Consider the following 21,992-nt stretch of genomic DNA (forward strand, 5'->3'; position numbering starts at 1 on the left):
AGTAGTCATACGTCGTTTTTACGCCACATCCTGTCTGTTTTGGTGCGATCTGATTGGCTGACGGTGCTCACGGAGTTGGCGCCGCCGCGAGCCCCCGTGTTGTCTTCAGAACGCTGTCCAGAAGAATTGCTCGTATTTGCCGCTATTAGCGATTCAATTGCGACACAATGGCTGATAAAGAAGGTACGTGAGCTCACTTCTGTGAATGAGCTGGTTAAATGTTTGTGTATTTGGTGTCCGGAATGATAGAAAGCACGAGTCAGGATGTGCCGGTGCTTGTTGGCGCGCTGGCCAGCAGCTCCTCTCATTGTTACACACCAGTCAGCTAAATGTTAGCTAACTACGGATGATAGCGGGCTGGTTATAGTGGTTATAACTGGTTCGTTAGCTTACTGTCCCACGTGGAATTACGCAATATTTATGGTGTGTCTCATGGCCTCTTTTGGGTATTATTGTATATAGGAAACTAATGTTTTAACCAACCGTGCTAACGATAGCCTATCAGCAAAATAAACTATAGTGGTAGCTTGAACGTCACTTCACCTGGCCAAGTTTTCTTCTTATCCTCTATTTAGCCCATGTCAGGTGTTGCAGGATGTCATTTTACAATCATTATGACGTATGGCTTTTGCAGCTGCGTTCGATGATGCTGTGGAGGAGAGGGTGATCAATGAGGAGTACAAGATCTGGAAGAAGAACACCCCTTTCCTCTACGACCTGGTCATGACTCACGCACTTGAGTGGCCCAGCCTGACCGCCCAGTGGCTGCCTGATGTCACAAGGTGAGAGGAGATTTACTGCACCCTGACAGACACCTAAATATGACATGTGAGTTAGATCAGATTTTTTAAAAATGAATTGGATGTCAATATTGACAGGCCAGAAGGGAAAGACTACAGTGTGCACAGACTCGTCCTGGGGACACATACTTCTGATGAGCAGAATCACCTTGTGATCGCTAGTGTTCAGCTCCCGAATGATGACGCCCAGTTTGATGCCTCACACTACGACAGTGAGAAAGGAGGTGAGGGATTATGTGTCACGCAACGCTTTGTGGTGTTGAACTATATGTTGTTCTGACTTGCTGATTGCACAAAATGAATGGAATGAATTAACACTATTGTCGTTGATGTAATCAAGTTATTGCATTTGAATACTGTGGCTCACTGTACTTCACAATGAAAAAAGTAAAATTGTGCTTAAATCTTTAATGCTTCAGAATCTATAGGTATGTATTTTTGTTTTGCATTATATTCTAGTGGTAGTAAAATGCAGTAAATCCTATTTGCATACAATATTCCATTTCATAGTTCAGTAGACCAGAATTTTATACAACACTGCCGTTTGCAACAATGACTTTGTGTCTGTTTTATTTCAGAGTTTGGAGGCTTTGGGTCTGTAAGTGGCAAAATAGAGATTGAGATCAAGATCAACCATGAAGGAGAAGTGAACAGGGCCCGCTACATGCCTCAGAATCCTTGCATCATTGCCACCAAGACCCCCACCAGCGATGTGCTGGTCTTCGATTACACAAAGCACCCCTCCAAACCTGGTGAGCATCATAGCCACAACACATTTTTTTCAACAATTTTTTCAATGAATTTTTTGTGTCTTATTTATTTTATTTTTTATCTATACTGTAGACCCATCGGGAGAATGCACCCCAGATCTGCGTTTGAGAGGTCACCAGAAGGAGGGATATGGCCTCTCCTGGAATGCAAATCTCAGCGGCTGCCTGCTCAGTGCTTCTGATGATCATGTAAGCCACCTGTTGTGACATATCTGAATTCTTCTGTCTAGTCAATTTTAATGTGGCGTTTTCAGTCTACTTACAGACAGGTGACACATTTGTGCCTCCGCACAGGTAATAGCCATGGTCAGAAGCATTACGTTTCAGGTTTTCCGTCTGCCTGCTCATCCTATTCTTGTGAACGCAATATCTGAAGAATGCCTGGAGGGAATTTTCTTTAAATCTGAAACAAATGTTCACTTGGACTCAAGGACATATTTTAGTGGTTAAAATCAAGGTTACTTTGATCTCTTGGTACCCATTTCTTTTGAACGTGATATCTAAAAAAAAAAAAAACGCGTTGAGGGAATTTCTTCAAGTCCACCTGGAATCGAGGATGAACTGGTTGAACTAGAACTTGAACTAGAGGTCACAGTGACTTCACAAAACACATTTTTGGCACTAATGTCTAATAGGATAAGTTAATGAAGTAATGACATTTTATATCCAAAGGGTTAAAGGTCATCTTCACGGTGGTATCATAATGTTAGACACTTTTTGTGGAAAATGTTGTTATAACATTTTCTTCTCTATGTGTGCTCTCCTTTACAGACAATCTGCATGTGGGACATCAGCGCAGCCCCTAAGGAAGGAAAGATTGTGGATGCCAAGACCATCTTCACAGGCCACACTGCTGTGGTGGAGGATGTTTCTTGGCACCTGCTCCATGAGTCGCTCTTTGGCTCTGTGGCTGATGACCAGAAACTCATGATGTGAGCAGCTTTGTGACAGAATCCACTAACCACTGTGATGAGTCATGAGGAACAAAGTAGTTGTTCAGTTTCTATTTTTTCTTTTTTAACAGCAGATCTTTTGTCTCTTTTGGCACAGCTGGGACACGCGGTCCAACAACACCTCCAAGCCCAGCCATGCAGTGGAGGCCCACACAGCTGAGGTCAACTGCTTGTCCTTTAATCCATACAGCGAGTTCATCCTGGCCAGCGGCTCTGCAGACAAGGTGGGTTCACTCGTTCTCTGTAAGACTGCTGCATGTTGCTGTCTGGTAATGCAGGATCTGTCCTCATTTTGTCCAAGTTCAATCAGTTGATGCTGATTATTTTTATTTTTAGACGGTTGCTCTCTGGGACCTGAGGAACTTGAAGCTGAAGCTGCACTCGTTTGAGTCTCACAAGGACGAGATCTTCCAGGTAAGAAGTGACACTGGTCAGTTAAATTTGTCTGAAAAGGGTAGTTATTGTTGAGCGGATCTTTAGATAAAAGAAGTCTTGAAATAACTACAGATTGCAGAACTTATCTTATTATGAAGAAATCCTAATGAAGTGTACATTTAGGAAGTCATTTTACCATTATGTTTTTAAGGTTAGGAATATGCTTGAACTTGAAAAATCTACTGGTATTCCATCTACACAGACCGTAATGTAAACCAAAAGTTGTCAACATTTTTAAATGAAACAATTCCATCATATTTGTTTTGCTCCTGGAGTCAAAATTAGCAAAAATTACATGATCATGACAAAAACATACAATCAGAGTTCATGTAAACAGTTTGTAATAAATAAAGTGACAATAGACATTGATTGCTGTAGGCAATGTTTTTTTTTGCAATTGCATTTATAGCAAGAATTTAAATTGTATGATTAAGACTTTGAAAGTCTTTTGGATTAAGGTTCATTGAAACTGCTTGAATTTATCTCTTACATCTGTACAAACCGTGTCGTTAAAAATTCTAGCTTGAGGAGCACTGTGGCTCATTAATCATGTTGTGCAATGTGATGCACACATATCCATACTTCATATAACTAGCTGCTGGCTGTATGACATCAAGCATGTTACACTTCTTATTCTGCAACTTTAATCAAGAGGAGCCTTTGTGAACAGAACAAACTCACAGAATAGGTAACAGTCAGCCAACTTTGAGCATTTAAGTTATGTCAGTTTGGGCTATTTGTCGTATGATTATGACGCACACTGTGACAGAGATGTAACACCTGGCCCATTTCCCTCCCGGACAGGTTCAGTGGTCACCTCACAACGAAACCATCTTGGCCTCCAGCGGCACTGACAGGAGGCTCAACGTCTGGGACCTCAGCAAGATCGGAGAGGAGCAGTCACCAGAGGATGCTGAGGACGGTCCTCCTGAGCTGCTGGTCAGTTGGGACAAAAACAGTAACTGTTGACCTCCTTTTTGTGTGTGTTTAACTGATAATAATGTGCATTAGTAATCCCCCTGCTCTGTTTCTCTTTAGTTCATCCACGGCGGACACACAGCAAAGATCTCAGACTTCTCTTGGAACCCCAACGAGCCGTGGGTCATCTGCTCTGTATCAGAGGACAACATCATGCAAGTCTGGCAGATGGTAAGAGCTTTGTGTTTCCGAGGCTCATGAAATATAAAGAACAGTAGATGTCCGACACAGCGTGAAGATAATTTTAAAGTGCATTTATTAACATTGAACATCAATTACAGTGATTATACTTTCTCCCACAGGCTGAAAATATCTACAACGACGAGGACCCAGAAGGAGCTGCAGATTCAGAACTCCAGGCATGAGTCGTGTCTCCAAGTGTCTTCGTTTGACCTGTTTGTTCAAAATGGATCCATTTTCCAGTGCCGGGCGCATCAGCAGCGATGTCTTTTCAAAACACAGTTTGGGCATCAGTGATTTTGTAGAACATTTTAAGAACAAAACGCTGCATTGTCGTCGTGAAGTATTTATATGAAGTCTGTATCAGTCAGTTTTATAGATCTTGTAAGGTTTTCTAACTCCCTAAACTCAAATCCCTCCACTCAGCTCAAATCAGCCGGCTCGCGATGATCTCAGATGTGTTCGTCAACTTTCAAGTTTGCTTTTCGATGGTTTGACTTTCCTTCTGATTAGTTATGCTGAAAACATTTCCACAGGGATCCATCTTTGATAAAACAATTGTACATACCTTAGGTTTATCTTTGCTCACTTTTGTAGTTTTCTGAATGTGTGTCCTGTCACTTGTACGTGTTCTCTGTCCTCTGCTGTCTGGGCTGTATCTGATCTTTTGTGTTCTTAAATAAATTCGTATTTCTTTTTTTTTTTTACAGTAAATATGTTGGATTTGTTTTTTGGCACAGCATGTTGGATATGTTGTATGAAAGAGTACATTTCTGTAAAACATGAATTGATAAAGTAGGGATAAGACAAATCATCGGTAATATATCTTGGCTAATATCTGTATTTCTCTTAAAGTAAACCTGAAGGCTCACTTTCAGGTTTATAATTTAAGTTTGGGCTACTACTAGAACAGGCTTACACTACCAGTCAAATGTTTGGACACACCCTCTCATTTAATGTTGTTTCTGTATTTTCATGACTATTTGCATTGTAGATTCTCAGTGAAGCTTCTGTTAGTGTGGACAGTGGGCTTTTTAAGTTTCAAGATCTTTTTCATGCACAAGAACATATGAAGCACTAAAGGAAAAGAAAAAAACAAAAACAAAATAGGCCCCCTTTAAAACATGCAGATGCTGTAGAAAGATTCCCCTGCCAGTGTGTCTACCAGACTCACTTTTTACATTTTTGGGATTTTTTTTTTAAGTTGTTGGTATTTATCTGCTCAAGTTCCCACCCCCTTTCATAAGCAAATGACTCGGCAGAAGCTAATTAATAGTGCGTAAGTTCAATGCTGTAGTTTGGTCTAATATAGATAATCTTTTAAAAATATCCGTTGGAAACAGGAAATTAGGGCTCGTCTTCCACAGTGGTTTCACTGGGTTCATCAGAGCCTCTGTAAGACAAGGTTGCTATTAGCAATTCATTGAATTCTGCTTACAATTTAGAGTAAAACAGTGATGTGATCAAAGTGAACCTACCCCAGAGATTTCAGCTCTTCCAAAAGGCCGTTCTTATGATCCTCCAAATCTTTCTTAAATTTTCTCTGAACTTCAAACTCCACTTGCAGTTCTCTCAGAGTCTCTTTTAATGTCTCCACTGTCTCCTGAGCAAAGTGGACAAACATCTTAGTGTGTCTAATTTTACAAATATAAAATATCTCCGTGTCCCACGCCACGTCACTACCTTGTGTTGTGTGCGGTGCTCCTCCCTCTCCTGCTCCATCAGACTGATCCTGTTCTCCAGACAGACTCTCTGCACATCTAGCCTCTGCATCTCATCTTTCAGGGGCCCCAGGCGGGCCCTCAGGTCTATTGCCTGCTCCTTGCTCTTCCTCAAGGCGTCCTCCCCGATCTGCCTCTTCTTTAACAGTGCCAAGAGCCGAGGCTCGTACCAGCCCTCCAGCGACCTCATGCTGCCACTGAGCCGCCGCTGCAGTCTGAGAGAAGCCTGGCGGCAGAGGCTGGCGTCGCTCATGGCCCTGGGCCTGCAGGGCTGACGGGCCTGGTCCCTCAGCTGCTTCTGGTAGTTCTCCCGGAGCTGGGACAATTCCTGGGTCAGGCTTTGGACGTAGGCTTTGAGCTCTTCCTATGGATGGATGGATGGAAAACATACATAACAATGGCATACATTAGCAAACTATTACTACTGTTAGGTTTTTGCAGACAGTAAAATGACAAATATTCCCAACTAAACATTTACTAAAAATGATGCGAGAACAATCAACCTATACTTGATGCCAAAACCTTTGTTTTACTGAAAATGTCAGTGTACTTGTTTTTGGTTACATTATAGCATTAAAACAACTTTTGGATACATACACCAGGGAAGTTTGATAAACTATAAATAGAACTGGGGCACTTAATTGGCCAAATAGATTTCAGCTTTATTATCACAAGTTACCATTCTTGATTATTTGTCATGTCTGCAATGGATTCTTGGGGGGGTTCTGATTGATTTTTGGTTTTGTGTTTGTTGAAAGGATGACAGTGTTGTTTGTCTTCCATCTATACTTGATTATTCATTCGATGAGATAAAGTGGTCTGTTTGATGTTCTTGTGTGGCTCAAACCTCTTGATTGTTCCAGAAATCAGGACTAAAATAAACGGAAAAGGCAGCCTTTATTAATTATGCCCCAGTACTGTGAAACAGTCTGAAACAGTCTGTTCAAAAGTCTTAAGGACTCTTATCTTATCTCATCATACAGTTTTTATTCTATTCAGTTTTATTCTTTTGTATAACTTTCTCCTGAAGTGTTTTTCACCTGATGGTGGCTTTTTTCCTGTTTTATTCTTCGTTTTATCATAAATCATGTGCTTTTATGTGAAGCAGTTTTTTGTTTCATTTTTTTGCATGAATTGTGCTATATAGATTAATAAATAAAGTTCATTATTACTAATATTATAATTATTAGGCTCTTCTGTGAGCCCACCCCTGGGTCTGCTTATTGACTCATTTTAGTTCATACATAACCTTTCCTGTTTTCCACACAGTAAGCAATGTATGGGACTATTGTAAGTCAAACATAAGGTATAGGACCTGCAGTTTTATACAGCCTTGTAGAAGAGATGGAGACAATGTTGCTATGACATAATTTCTGTATATTTCACTTCATGTTATAGTCACTGCCAAATAATTCATTTTAAACATTCCCTCAGCTTAAACTCTATTCATGATAAGTGTTATATAGATTTCATATCGATGATGATGATGATGATGATGATGATGATGATGATGATGAGCACTGATCCGCATTCACCTCTATTTGTCTATTTGCACATATATGAATTTTACTCATTAACCTCCTGTTTAATGTACTGTCGGTTTTAATATTTGCTGGAAAGTCATATTTCCACTTGAGATGGATCAAGATAAAATTATCAATTGACCAGAGACGATACAAATATCATGGATCACCTCTCAGACGGGGACAAAACACAATAATAATCTGCTGTACCCTGCCACAGTAAATCAGTGTTTTCAGGTGTTACCTACCTGTGTGACAGCAGACTGAGCCACCTCATACTCGCGTGCAGCCAGCGTCACCTGGCTCTGGATGCAGTCCCTGGCTGTGGCGAACAGCTTCCTCTTCACCTGCTGCACTTCCTCATAAACAGCCACGTAATCCAGCTGGGCCAGAGTGAGCAGCCTCTTGGTCTCCACCAGCTTCCCTCTCAGGTGCTCCACCACTCGCAGCATGGGCTCCTGCAGAGCGAGGAGCTCTTGGATCAGCTCGTTCCTCTGTTTCTCCAGATGGGACACCTGCTGGATGCAGTGGTCAAAAAGCTGCCCCAAGCTGTCCATGACCTCCTGGTCGTTTTGTATGATGGGATGTGGTGTGCCCTCTGTTTCGGAGTCTGTGATTTCCTCACCAAATCTATGCTCCATGTGTATTTCCTCAGTAAATGCTGTGTCTTTCCCATTGTCTGTTGACGTCTGATCGTCCATCAGCCTCTTAGAGGACAGCTAAGGAGGGAAAAGGAGAGCACTGTCATTATTCAGAGTAACAATTAATAGGATTAGGATTTTAAAATCCCTATAATCTGGTCATTCCTTCAGGGTTGTTGTAAATTTAATCAAGTTTAAAATTCTGATGCCTGCAAATCTTACAAAAACATCCTATGATCTCACACAAGAGGACCTTAAAGACACCCAGTTCCTCGTCAAAATCTCATTCCGATCGTTAGCAGTCCTTATAAATGTATATTTCTACTTACTTTGCTCAAGGTTGACAGTCCAGAGAGCTGCGAACACGGCTTGCTCTTCACTTTAAGGACAGCTCTGCAGTCTGTCTGTCTCTAGGAAAACAGAGGCACACTTTGTGTTTATTAATAACACTGGAAGCTCGGGGGAAACTCTATCTAAGACTCTCTCATGCCTCCACATGGGATCACAAACTGTGTCAGCGCTGAAGGCAGACTGGCCCTCGTGCTCTGGATGCATCAGCCGACACATGTCTGGACCAGCCTGGGTGTCAGAGAGAGAGATATTTATACAGCTGCTTCTTATACGCATATACAGGGAAGTAAGAAGGTGGTGACATCATGAGTGACAGCTGAAAAAGAAATAACTTTCCTCAGTATTCTACCTGAAAATATTTAGCCTCAGGCAGAGGTGGAGACGTAAGCATGCCTGTGCAGGCTTCTTCTTTTAATAGCTCTCCTCAGCATTGAACTCAGCTGCACATTCAGTTTGCATGATTCATATACAGTATTTGTTTGTTGTGTTTTGCATGCTGCCTATTAAATTCCCCACAGAATAAAAAAAAAAAACACAGGGCAAGATATGCAAAAAGACATCATAAGTGATGTGAGCATCAGAAGTGTAGCTCATAATATCCAACAGTCATCAAGAAATAAACATGATGAAATATAGCAAAGACAATCCAAAGAGGAAAGTAACAGACAGACGCTATGTTTATCCAGAGTGCCTTTATTATAACACAACAGCACCACTGATAACCACATAACTGAATATGTAGTGTACTGTTTGCAAAATATGAATGAATAAAAACAAGCACAGACACAGGAGGAATTTAAGGAAAGTGTTCACATTTCAGCTGCCAGTTACAGGTAGAAAAAAGATTTCTTTAGGAGACAGTTGGGTGTGTGTATTTTACAGTATTACATGACATTGCTCATAAAAAAAAATAAAAATTCCATAGTCTCATCTAAAGATATTGTCAATAAAAGCTCATGAGTGAAGAAAATAGTACAAACCAATCCACAGGATTCCAAGGAGGCCAATTTCCCCTGTCTTAAAATAAAATGAGATGAACACTAAGCTTGATGAAAAACATATTCATATTTTTTAAGATCATAATTTTGAGCTCTATATCAAAATATGGACTTAAAAAAATTATTTGTTAATTATTTTTTTTCTCTCTTTAACTGGCAGAAATGGGCTTCCAGAGAATTTCAAACTGCACCAGGTAGAAAGAAAAACACAAATATATGTGTAGGCCTACCTTATCTATCTTTATTAGACTGTATTTCCCCAGTCACTTATCTCTTACAAAACACTTTTAAGAGAGATAGCTGCCGAGGTTCAGCATACAGTAGGCCTAATTGGATCTATAGCACTCTAGCACTTATTCATAATACAGATAAGTTGTAAAGAGCACAGTAAGTAGACTGTGAGTTTGTTTTAAGAAGAATATTATGCCCTTAACAATTTATTAAAAACGTTGTTAAATCCACTGCAATAAAAGGAAGAAGAAAAGAAGAAGAAGAAGCCAGAAATACAAACTCCACAAGTGAGTTACGTGTTGTTCCTCCATCCCACCACTAGATGTCCCCACCGCACCGACCGCGGCCTGTCACCCGCACCTGAGCGGAGCGCGCCCTGCCTCCTCCAGGTGGGAGCTGCAGGTCGACGCAACTTCTCTTCACTTCCCCTCCGTGATACACCGGAGCGCCGAACACACGAGCGGCAGAGAGGGTGGAGAAGTGAGTTCAGCTGACATCCAGCGAAAACGCATCCGTCCCCGCGGTTACAAACAAATCCAGACGGCAGTCTCTTCCTGAAGCGCTTTTCGCGGAAATGGTTTACCTGAAGTTTCCCGTCGGACGCTGAAAGTTTGGAGTTTGGGAGAGGAAGGGCGCAGCTGGGAGGCGCTCCAAATGGAGAGAGGCTGAATCAACCCATCCGGATCAGAACACTTCAACAAGGTATTTGTGCGTCTTTGTCGTTCCGTAAGTTTGAAGAAAAAAAGTGCAGTGTGTGGCACTTATCTCTGTTTTGTTAGTGCTTTCTAAGAAAGCCACCGAAACTAAGCGTTGACATGATAAACATAAAAAAAAGTGAGTTTAGTAAACTTTGAAAAAGTTCAGATCTCAGTAAAATTACCAATACTGATTGAATCAACTTTTTATGGAATTACAGATCGTACGTTTTCAGGTGGAGCTCTTGCATTTTGTTGTCTGACAAGTTTTCAGTTGCTGTTAATACAGACTATAAAACTACATTTAGGCATGAGACTTAAGACAAGATAAAACGGTGTCAAGTACAAGCAAGAAGAATGGCAGCAGATCCAGGTTGGGTATAGGCATGCATGGAAAACTAAGGTGTGGGAGATTTGCTTAGCTTGGCCTTGAGGGATCCTAAGCACAGGTAATTTAAGACCTGTAGTGCTGCTCTCAGCTATGGAGCTCATGACAATGAAGGCTATTGTGTTATTTCCCATCACTGTCCCCAGCAGTAAAGTGACTGCTTGACAGCACGGTGCTCTTTCCATTCCAGCCAGTGACAGTCCGTGTGCAGGGCATAGCGCTCTTATATAGATCCACTGCTTGTTGATTAACCTGACAGAGATAACAGGACCACCTCGGGGACCCGCGTCTCTCTCCCCCCTCTGTGTTTGGACTTTGGACTGGATGGGAGCTCCAGATTCAGCAATGGACGGGCTGAGGCCTTCAGCTTCACCTCTTGTACCCTCTGGTGGGTGAGGCTGAGACAGAGCCATTTGTTTAGAAAGGGTGTGTCACATACTGGTGCTCCTTCTTCGCCTTGCCAGGGCTTGTACCCATGGAGATTACAGGTGTGTTATGTAAGCACTGTGGAGGCACAGCAGTGTCTGGTAGATATCTGAGAGGAACATCGAGGTGGAGGAGGGATGATAACTTAGGATAAGGAAGGACAGTTTTCGGGATGACTTGCAGCCAGGTATGTCCAACTTTTCGCTTGTTCATTTTTGTCACACATGACTCGTCGGTGATGAAGCACCAGCTCAGTGGAGGAAAGGGCAAAGAGGGAGCAACTGGAGGAACAATCGATGTTGCAACAAAGACACACTTGATTGTGTGTGTGTGTGTGTGTGTAAACTTGGAGATCTGCGATGAGCACATGTGTTGTTAATCAGGAGGATTGGCTGATGAGTAATCCATCAGTAAGGCCCCATCAACACTTCTGAAAGAGTTAATCAATAGCTGCTATAGGGCCCTGATGGAGCTTTGATGCAAGCAAGCTGGCCCATTTCACTCCCTCTCTTTCCTTTCTTGTCTTCACACAAGTTCTGGTCCAAACAGACGACTATTTTTATTCCCCACACTACATTTTTCTTTAACTGCGACCCGCTCTGACAGCCGTCAGACTGAGCGAACTTCAGATTAACGGGGTTTCAACGCGGAGTGTTTTTGTTTTGACCGAGACAGAGCAGAGACACCGAGATGCCAGGATGTATTTTTAAACCCCGGCTGTCCAGCTGTGTTTGCCTGGTCACTGCTGCTGCACAACACTTTCTTTTTTCACCCCTCACTGACCTGTCAGTTCAGAGGTCTTAAGCTCCGCAGAGGCTGCAGTCCAGACTTAGACCCCTGGCAACCCCTGGATGCAAAGCAAACAACACACAGAGCTGAGCAACTGTTGCTGCTGAGAGAAAAAGTTGAAATTCCATGAGGTTTCTCTCTGTTTCTTGGAGAGAAACACAGAAGCAAACAACCGAGACCAAGCTGAAAGTTATTTAATCAGTAGCTTTGTGGGAACGACCACATTTTCCTGTTATTCAATTTAAAATGTCATTAAAGCTACTTACCAAATTGACAATTAATCTATCACATACCAGGGGAGTGCACTTCTTAATCACTGTTGATAACTAAAGTATGGCAGCAACTCAGAAGATTAGAGCTTGCACGATTAATGATCGATTAATCAATGAGTTTGCAGACAATCAGCAGTTATCAGAACAATCAGTTTATTGTGTGGGCCATTTTTCAAAGTAAAAATACCAAACATTACTTACTTTTCATAATGTTGAGTATTTTTGGGGGCCTCCTTATCTAACAAATATAATTTTTTTTGAGTTTTGGACTGAGTCACATAAAACAATGAATTTGAAGATGCTTCTTTCCATTATGGGGAATTGTAATGGCCAGTTTTCACTGCGATAAAGTGATTAATCAGGAAGAATTCTGGCAGATTAATCAATGCTGAAAAGGATCATTAGTGGCTGGAGAGGTTATGATTAACTCATCAGTTGTCAACTATTTTGATAATCAGTTAATTGATTGGCTTATGTTAACCCTTTGCTATTTTGTAGGTTGCATAGGTGCATGTTAAAGATTTTGAAAGTTAGAAAGAACAAACACTGCACCAACAGACGCTCCCCTCTCCCACAGAAGACACTGCTCCTGAAACTCCAATTCTGTTACTTCGTGACTAGGTCACTACATCACGTATTTGCATAATTAATGCCTAGCAGCTAATTTGGCACATAAGAATTGATTTAGCATAGCTGCTCAGGCGTGTGTGAGCTGACCAATCAGAGGAGGCCTGGTATTGGGAGGGTGGGGGGCATCTTTAAAGAGACGGGACCTAAAACAGAGTGTTTCAGACTGAGCATTAAAGCATGGAAACCTATTCTAGAAGAAACCCAAAATGAAATTATAAAGCTGAAAATGAGCACAATACGCCTCTTTTTAAAGAATTTTAATCTATATGTTTCAGTGTGTTTTTTGATGCATAGTCTCCATGTATTCTGTGAAAGAGAAATCTCTCCTGTTTCCATAGAGATAAAATATTTGTGCCTCCCCTCTGAATTGAGTACACAGTGAACAATAATCCAGCTCAGTCGACTCAATCACATGTTATAATGTTATCTCAAAATGACTCTCATGCGCCCGCTATTATCCTCGTGTGTTTCATGGCTCTGTCCGTCTCCAAGGCCACTGTACTGTATGAGGGATGTGCGGCAGAGTGGAGGGGGCGAAAGAGAGAACAAGAGGAGGGAATGAGGGGCGGAGGTTTTTTTTATGTTGGGGGGGGTGAAAGCAGATTTGGAGTGAGGAGTTCCTCCAGTCGGTAATTATCAATCTCTCAGGAATGCAGCCGCTGCTTTTACCAGACAAGCTGCTGCACGGCTTCAGCGGCCTCGCAAGCACGCCAGCTTGCATTACCCTGTCCACAGATCTCTGTGCGGCACCACGGTACACACACACACACACACACACACACACACACACACACACACACACATGCACGCAGTGTCTGTGACCTCAGTGAGTTCAGTTTGATGGCATTTTGGGTTTATTTGTGTCATTATTGTCTTACAGTGTTATTGTTGTTTATTTTTATCACTGTCGTTACCGACATGGTATTTTTCTGCAACTCTACCCGTTCAGCAGCAAACAAAAGGGACCGCATAATGTCAGTGAGGGATTGTCTTTCAGTCCAAGTCCTTCGCCACTGTGTGTTTATGCTGATATGTTGGTATGAAAACCAGATTGTAGGAAACATTCTTGTATTCCTCTCCAACGGAGCAGAAAAGAGGAGACTGCATCCCCTTGATGTGGGAAATCTCTCCTGTGTTCCTGATTTCAAAGTCATGTAATTGAAGATTTCCACTTTTTGTCTCGGTCATCCGTCACTGCACATTTTCTCGCTCATGGGGTGTTTGCACACGCAGAGCTGTCGCCCAGACAAGGTTGCACTTGAGTTGCAGTGCTCTCCTTTGTTTGATAATGCCCAGAGAAGACAGCCAACGCCCTGGTTGATGCCTTCAGGTGCCACACAGTTGCACCAGTTTTTTTTCACACTGCTACACACTTGCCATTTAGTTACAGAGTCACTCTTAAAATGTGGTTTAAGGACTGTGTTTTGCCCAAATTGGCTGTTACTGTAAAGCCTATTCCGGTGATCTCACCAGGAAGAGTGGCACGGATCCAAAACATCCCTTTCCCTTTAAAAGAGAAGAACATTAACCTTATTGATCTGTTATTTTCTTCTTGTAAAGACTAACCACATTCAGCCTGACCTTAACCCCGCTCACTGACAGCTAAGTCGTGCCATGTGAAACCCGGCAGCTCAGGCGTAGATGTGAATGGCCTCCTGGTTAAGCTGACCCAGTCCTAATTCAAATAAAGGCGGCTGCCTGTATCAGTGCCACTCCCTCTTGGCTTTGCCTTATCCCCATGAGGCACTGGGAGTCTGCTCCGTCAGCTTCCCCCTGTGACTCACGGCAGTCAAAGTCACTGTTCCTGGACCCCTCCCCCGCGCCCCCACCACTGCCTGCAAAATTCACATTGTTCATATTTTCCAGAGTTGATAAGAGCGTGATTAAACTTGAGCATGAAGTCAGTATTGTGAGTTTACTATATTACGTAACGACGGCTGCTGTACCCTGCAGTCGGAGTTTTTTTTTTTTTTTTTAATTTGTCCAACAATGATTGTATATTGGACATCGTAACCTTCTTTTTATGAAATGTTTGAACTGAATTCTTTACCCCTTTGTTTAAATTAATTTTTAATTTTTTTTACATAAAACTGTTTGTCAAATAGACATATCGCTACTTGTGTGCAGCAGTACTGCGTGGAGTATTCAAGTTTCTCATCGTGTATTTGCAACACTGAAATACCTTTTGACTTAAGTAGGACTGAGCTGGGGAAAAAAATATTTTACAGTCGTGTTTGATGGTTAGAGATTGACAAAGCTAATGATCAGCTCAAGTGTTAAACTGAATCAAGTCAAAAACTTAGCAAGCACAGTTAGACTAGAAATGTACTGTAAAGCAATACTTACTTGCTTTGATACTGTACGGTTTGTAACACATTTATATCAAGATGAAAATTACTGAAATGTTATGGCAAAAGTATTAAAATGAATCCGCTCAGGAGGCACTAATAGAAACTCTTTCACTCAGTTTGTTGTTTCAATGCTATATTCATCAAAAGGTAGGTTATCATTAATTAATTGCATCATACGCTAGCTTTTCCCCTCCAGTATTCTCAGCAAAATGTTGTAGTTGGGTGATAGTGTTAGTGTTCCAAAATCAGAATAAGGGCGGTACTTGAGTTAGTAAAGTTTTAGAACATCTTAAATCAATCAAATGGGTCTCAGCTGGTTTCATAACTTTAGCCTTGCCAAGGACTACATGTTTTTTTGATATTTAAAAAACACATCAGTTTTATTATACTGTCCACTGCTGCAGCACTGTATTGCCCCTCTGTCTCAAGCTCACTGTTTTAGCTACTGTCTCTTCAAGGCCCCTCCTTCTGAATACTTACTGATTGGTCAGCTCACACACGCCTGAGCCAGGACTCTCAACAACAACAGAGCAGCTGTGTTGAATTAATTCTTACATGCTGAACTTGAGGCCTTAATGATGACATGGTGTGATGTCATGAAGTCATGGCATAAAGGGCGAGTCTACTGATGATGTGTTTCAGGAGCAGTGTTTTCTGTGGGAAAGAGGAGCTTTTGTTCTCGCAGACACTGGCTTTTTAATTTTTTTTAAGCTATTACATGCACATGAACACAGATAAAATACTGAAGGAAATGGGGGGGAAAGTGCCTTTAAAGTCAGTGTCCCATTTGCCATTTGGAATAAATCCCACCTTAAAGGCATTCAGCCTAAAAACAAATAGTGAAAATTATTTGCACTTGCTCTGCATCTGTTGAGGGTGTGTACACGCTTTAGTCACTTGGATTAAAGTCATTTTCATATATAACAAAAACTGGCTTTCCTGCTTCTTTAACACAGCAGTGTGTGAAAGAAAGGTACAGTACAGCCCACTGTAAAATGGAAATCTTTGGTATATTCATGGATTTGGGTTTGGATATCCTCAGTAAGCTATGCTACTGTGCTTTGCTTTGCTCAAGGCAAGGCAGGTGTCAGTGCTTTGCTTTGCTTTAACGTTGTTGACCCGCCTGCGTAAACGTGAAGAGAAATCCCCCATTTACTATAGAATTAACGTACTCATGCCCAAGGATATATAGCCGTAAAAAGCCCACAACAGATGTAATTTTCACATGTGTTGAGTCTCCCAGTCTATTTCATGACAGTGTGTAAACTATTATCAGCTCCGGTTTACTTCATGCTGATATGTACACACTGCTGTCAGTGTCAGATAATCAGTCAGTGCTGCAGATATTGACACACTGCGTTGAGGTTTGCTGTGTTTGAGCCGTACCTCCTGTCCAATGTTGAGAGCCTGGCCTCTTTTGTAAAGGATAAGTAAACAGCATGTTGGAACACATGCCTGCTCTGGCAGGAATGGGGCTGGAAAACCACAGTGAGCTTAGTGTGTGTGCGTGTGTGTGTGAGAGCGAGGCGGAGAGAGCACATACAACATTTTTGTCTGCAAATAAGCTTCAGGCACATGACCTGATCATGATCATTGAGATGATACGATACAACCTGATGTAATGCTGTGTATTCGATGGTGGTGGAGGTTTTTTAAGCTAGGTTTGGGCCACAAATCCTGAAAAGAGTCTGACTTCAAATTCTCTTTAGCTTGTGTATTTGTGAATCGAGAGGTGTGGTTGGAGGTTAAGTGATTGCTGGCACAATGAAGCAACCCTGTAATTAAGATGCCGGCTGTAACTCTGAAGGGAGATTGTCTTTGTAAAAGCTTACTTGCTAGAGAGAGGGTTATGGCCGGGACTTTTTTTTTCCTAGATGTGACATTTTCTTGCGTAAATCACAAGACAATAGACGTCATCAAACAAACATTTTTAGAGTGGCAGCAGATTTAAGGGAGCCGCCACTTTTTCAGTTTGCTGGTTGTTGTGCATTACCACAGCAATGGTGGCATGAGTCAACCCCTCGAGACCGGACTGCACAGACAGCAGTCTGCTGGGTGGTCTCGGCTCTCTTTACATTACTCGGGTCTCTCTGCGATGGAAATAATATGACGAGTTGATGCACTCCCCGCAGCCCGCGGGCTATAAACGAGCGAGCCAGGCCCCTCTTCTCCTGAGAGACGTGTCTGATTATTGGCGACTGCAGCCAGCACTGATGCACGGATCTTAGTCATGCCCAAATGACTGTAATTTGGAGCAGGAGAAACACAGGGCTTAGCGCGGGGAGAGGCCTGGTACTTTTCTCTGGGAGAAGATGGATGCGTCTTCTTGTTGTTGTCCTTTCACTACAACTCACTCCTTACATCTGCTCCATACACGCCGCGCCACTTCAGATGTGCTGCAGGGAATAACAAGCTCAGCTCGGCTACATTAAGATAACAGATTACCTCAAAATGCCCATGTATGTATAAAGTTTAGAAAAGCATTCAAGTACTTCAAGTATTCATCTTAAGCCTCTTATATGGGGCTGCATACTCCTGAAGAGGGCAGAACCAGACTTAACTCTTATTCATTGCCTTCCTAGCTCAACAACTATTGCCATTATTTTTTGTACCAACATTCACTAAAGAATCCTAGTCTCTTTTTCCCTGTCCTTTTTATGATCTGGGCACAGATGACTGAGTGACAATTTCTGCAAGAAGTCAGTCAATTAGGTGAACTTCACATCTTGGCGCCATTTTGTATTTCTAAAAATACAATAGGTGGTTGCCTCTGGTCCGTGGCCCATCAATAGATTTAATTTTTCCAAGTACTCCGATTCCACATGAATGGATCATATGTACAGCATCTCGTAGCTGCCCGTATGACTGATGACTTGTTTCCACCGTAAGCGCACACTGAAGACGGTTTACGAGATCCACCTTGTTAAAGCTAACGTAGCCCGACAGAAATAACGCAATAAATCCTCCCTTCAAGAAGGCTGTGATGTTTGGTTCTTGTTCAAACTGTTTTAGAGAGATGTTGATTCAACCGAATGGTCGCTTTGAAGGCTGTAGGATGCGGTGCTGTTGAACTGTAGTTGAACTGCTGAATTGCAGGACAGTATATTACAGTATGTAAGGAATCTGCCGGGAGAAAAGGCAAAAAAACATCCAACTTCTCAGTACCACCCTCCCTGCGCATTACACAGGGATTTGTTGATAAGGAGCTGTTTGCGATCCTCAGAACATGAGATTTCTGTGGTATAATTCCATGTCTTGCCTAGGGCTGGGTAGTATTCAAAAACCTTTCACGATCTTTCTCGACAGCACATCACCCAGGGATTCAGAATTTTCTCACCCTGACTCCTCAGTTCCCACCTCCCCTCGGTCTCTGTGTGCGCTTATTTACAAGCTCTGACTCCTGTCATCTTAAGAGCCTGATCCCACTTTTAGCCTGTGATCTGGAGATAAGTATCTAATAAAGTGCGCAGCTGGAAGGAGCCCAGTGTAAGCTACAGATTCCCAGGAGCGAGGCGGAGAAACCTGCCTTAAAGTAGAGGAGTTTGGCGAGGTGGAGGTGGAGGTGGTGGAGGGAGGAGGCTGAGAGATGAGCTCATACTGAGAATGGAAACAAGATGAGTGAAGACAATAAAGCGTAACCAGGAAGAGGAAACAAAACTTCACTGAAAAACGGACGGACACCGTCTATTAGTGACTGTTTGTTTTTCTTATCTTGAGCTCTTCCCACTGTGCTGTTGAGATGTGTGTAAAAGCTCATGAGCCTACGGGTGCGGCTTTGTGAATCATGACTCCATGTTGTGGAATGGAGGGAGCGGTGCCAGTTCTTTCTTTGCAGAACTGTGAAGTTTGGTCTGGAGGCAGGAGGGGGGGTCTGTGTAGGCCTGAGTGTGTGTGTGTGTGTGTGTGTGTGTGTTGAATGAGCAGTGCCCTCGGACACACACGAACAGATATATACACACACATTCACATTGGGGTGGTCTGAAGAGTAAGAATTTGCAACTATGAACAATTTATTTGCAGTGCAACTGGATTCATTAGAGGATTTTTACAACTTGCAAGCATAGTTTAAAGGATAAGTTCACCCAAAAATATAAGTTCAGTCATTATCTACTCCATCTTGTGCAGATCAAAAAACAGGTGAAGATCTGACATTTCTGGAGCGTCACAGCAACACAGCTTTTCAGCCTTTCTTCTTAATGGCTAAAGCAGATGGGGACTTGTTTTAATATGTGAGAACAATAAGAGTACAAAACATCCAACTTCTCCAAACATCTTGTCCTGCATAATCCACGTCTTTGGAAGCCCACCGAGATCCCATTGTTCAGGCAGTCAAGTCTTCACTTTAGCTGCTATGCTAAAAGTGTTAGCACGCACCCCATCTGAAGTACATGCACGAGCTGAACTGCACATTGCGGGTGTAAATTATATCTGTTGGTGATTTAAAATTAAATGTCTCCCCTCTCTCTTTTGTGTCTTTTCCAGGGTGTAGCTCCAGTGTGAAGCGGCATGTCTAACCGTGACTCGCTGGGGGTCGGAGACATTCTCCCCCAGGATGTGGTTGATATTTTTGCCCAGGAGAAGCATAACAAAAGGGGCCGCAAGAAGCGCAGTCACTCCCTGGGCCGGGCGTTGGGCTGGCTGAAGGGCAAGAAGAGAAAGGATCTGGACGCTAAGGGGCAGAGACTGGGTCTCGGCCCTGCACTCGACTTGGCTCTGGATGGACACCCTGCAGGGCTTCAGAGTGGACACAAAGGAGGACAGAAGTCAGGAAGACAGGCTCATCCACAAGGTAACGGTCATGGTAAGAGCCTGCAGCGTGCTCGGCCGCCATTTTACTCCCTCCTGTGTTTGCAGATTAGCAGCTGTTTCTCTGGTCAGGTTGACTGTACATGTAACATAATGACACTGTCACTGTCACTCAGAGTGTCCATGCCATTAATTATGCATAACTTTAAGCCTTTGTGTGATGCAGTAATAAGCAGGGTTTTGAAATATCTCATTTACTGGCTGTTTTTTTGGGAGGGTGGGGGGTATTCAATGACTTATCATGAAGTCATTTATCAAACGAAACATTTAAACAAAGATTTGTTGCTGATTATGTTTTATATCATTGTGAATTTATGTCATTTAGTTTTGGGCTGTTTGATGAAATATTTTTCTAATACATTGCTTGGTCTTAACAATGAATTGATTGATCAAATAAATGGAATAATCTACAAAGATTATAAATTGCACACTTAGAAAATACTAAATGTTTTTGCCTGTCAGAACATCCTTGAATGCATCATCAGTGTCTGTGCAAGACAAGGAACCTTTGACACACGCAGAAACCAAAACATATAAGCAACCTATTGTTAAACTGATGAATTCCCTTCTAAGTCAAGGCCATGCCAGTTGATTAAGGTTTTGTACTGACATGAGAGAAGCCAGTGGGTGCCTGCCAGGAAGGAAACAATGAAATATTTGTCATAAGTGAAGTCATTTGTTAAGTCAACAGGCTAAAACCGTCCCTTGTGGTCCTGTAATGTATTGTACATTATCATTGAGCTCTTTATAAGATACTTCTATTGAGAGCATCTCAGTGATGACCCTCGACAGGGATCATATATAGCTCTGACCCTTCGAGTCATGGACAGAGGACCTCTGTGACCTCCTATGGTTTCTGGCACTAGGACGTTGACAGTGGATGCTTTGCGTCCTGTGGTTTCCGAGGTAGGGCCTCCATGGATCAAACTTGTTCCAGCGCGTCCCACAGATGCTCCATCGGATCGGGATCTGGGGTATTTGGAGGCCAGGTCGATGCCTTGAGATTTTGTCATGGTGTCATTCCTGACCAGGGTTTCGCAGCAGAACATTGCATTGTAATGATGCCAACGTGATCCACTTCCCTGTTCGTGCTTTTAATTTTGTGACTGACTGGTGTAAGCTCCTGGGAACCAGTTCTACTGCGCCTTGCCTCCCAGGCATGTGTGTTTGCTCACTGGAGGGATATTTGGACAGACTGAATTCCTGCTCCCCTTCTGACCTCCTCGCTTTGTTTGTTGTGGAAAGAAATCTGTGTCTGTCTTGTTCTGCGATACCATCACTTAACTTACCTGGTCCTCAGGTTACATTGGAGAGTGCTGCACTGTGGCTGCCGTGAAGTGGACAGTGCATTTTGTTTGAACGTTTGTGCTGACACACACAGACACCCACACAGTCAACAGCTTAGAAAACCCGACTGACACACAAAGTGAACGTCTTATTCACACACGCCGAAGAAAATTGCAGCAACGCTCTGACTTTCCCATAGCTGTGGGATCTTGTCGGAGCTTGCACATGTGCACTCACATGTCAGCATGTTGAACTCTAGCAGTCCTGCCTCTCCTTTTCTCCTGTTGTGAACTGTGAGCACTAACTTAAGTTCTTAACCCTCATTCATCACACCGGGATGCAGTCAGACCTGAAACACAAAAAAAGCAGAGACAAACTAGCTAAACCTTGTTCCTCTGAATCGGCTTAAGTAAAAACACAACAGCACAAACAGTGCTCGGTTGGGGTTGTTTTATGTGTGTCTGGCTCTGCTTGTGCAGTCTTGGCTAATTGCTTTACAGACAGCGGAGGCTCCGCCTGCTACGCTTGCTGCGTCTTCTCCAAGTGGAAGCCCAGAGCTCTTCGTTCATCTGGAAGGGTGTGAGGGGATTTCCACTGGATTCAAGCTCACACAGTCAACCGTACCCACAACGGGAGATGAAGATGTATAAACACGTTTTCGGTCACACTGTGGCTTTCGGGCATGATTAATGCATAGACGAAGACGTCAGCGTTGACTCTATCCTGCGTCTGTAGACTGCATTACACAATCGCTGCACTACATTGTG

General features: G+C 42.7%; 3 protein-coding genes across 7 annotated transcripts in view; 2 read left to right on the forward strand and 1 right to left on the reverse strand.

The window, feature by feature from the left end:
* The first annotated feature begins 25 nt into the window (after positions 1-25).
* Positions 26-4,830, forward strand: LOC119004749 (histone-binding protein RBBP4). Of its 2 annotated transcripts, none has more exons than XM_037071943.1 (11): positions 26-183; positions 635-782; positions 879-1,024; positions 1,379-1,552; positions 1,641-1,759; positions 2,342-2,502; positions 2,621-2,747; positions 2,860-2,937; positions 3,763-3,897; positions 3,997-4,107; positions 4,239-4,830. In XM_037071943.1, the coding sequence occupies exons 1-11, from the start codon at positions 168-170 to the stop codon at positions 4,299-4,301; spliced, it is 1,278 nt and encodes a 425-aa protein (XP_036927838.1). In that variant the 5' UTR covers positions 26-167; the 3' UTR covers positions 4,302-4,830. The 2 variants fall into 2 exon arrangements, with proteins under 2 accessions (XP_036927838.1, XP_036927839.1); XM_037071944.1 differs by having other exon boundaries at positions 1,644-1,759.
* A 145-nt stretch (positions 4,831-4,975) lies between these two features.
* On the reverse strand, positions 4,976-8,558 carry LOC119004756 (syncoilin-like). The gene is made up of 4 exons (XM_037071953.1): positions 8,331-8,558; positions 7,609-8,079; positions 5,800-6,201; positions 4,976-5,719 (listed from the first exon to the last, which is right to left on the reverse strand). Exons 2-4 carry the CDS (start codon positions 8,059-8,061, stop codon positions 5,591-5,593), a joined length of 984 nt encoding a protein of 327 aa, XP_036927848.1. The 5' UTR covers positions 8,062-8,079; positions 8,331-8,558; the 3' UTR covers positions 4,976-5,590.
* Positions 8,559-9,236: 678 nt separating this feature from the next.
* Positions 9,237-21,992, forward strand: part of LOC119004741 (uncharacterized protein KIAA1522 homolog) — a 29,315-nt gene continuing 16,559 nt past the window's right edge. The window contains exons 1-2 of one of the 4 annotated variants that reach the window (XM_037071923.1): positions 9,237-10,283; positions 19,615-19,933. In XM_037071923.1, coding sequence (XP_036927818.1) covers positions 19,639-19,933 — 295 coding nt within the window. In that variant the 5' untranslated portion in view covers positions 9,237-10,283; positions 19,615-19,638. Of the gene's footprint in view, positions 10,284-10,363; positions 11,278-13,441; positions 13,536-19,614; positions 19,934-21,992 lie in introns of those variants that run through there. The other 3 variants (XM_037071926.1, XM_037071924.1, XM_037071925.1) reach the window with 3 other exon arrangements.

Source organism: Acanthopagrus latus, chromosome 16 (assembly GCF_904848185.1).
Source record: "Acanthopagrus latus isolate v.2019 chromosome 16, fAcaLat1.1, whole genome shotgun sequence".
NCBI lineage: Eukaryota > Metazoa > Chordata > Actinopteri > Spariformes > Sparidae > Acanthopagrus > Acanthopagrus latus.

Excerpts from the sequence above, each read along its gene's own strand:
- LOC119004749 (XM_037071943.1), top strand. Across the intron at positions 2,503-2,620 it reads GATGACCAGAAACTCATGAT|CTGGGACACGCGGTCCAACA; the intron begins GTGAGCAGCTTT and ends CTTTTGGCACAG. Across the intron at positions 2,748-2,859 it reads CCAGCGGCTCTGCAGACAAG|ACGGTTGCTCTCTGGGACCT; the intron begins GTGGGTTCACTC and ends TTTTATTTTTAG.
- LOC119004756 (XM_037071953.1), bottom strand. The coding sequence starts at position 8,061 with ATGGACGATCAGACGTCAACAGACAATGGGAAAGACACAGCATTTACT. Across the intron at positions 6,202-7,608 it reads CTCAGTCTGCTGTCACACAG|GAAGAGCTCAAAGCCTACGT; the intron begins GTAGGTAACACC and ends ATCCATCCATAG. Across the intron at positions 5,720-5,799 it reads AGCACCGCACACAACACAAG|GAGACAGTGGAGACATTAAA; the intron begins GTAGTGACGTGG and ends CACTTTGCTCAG.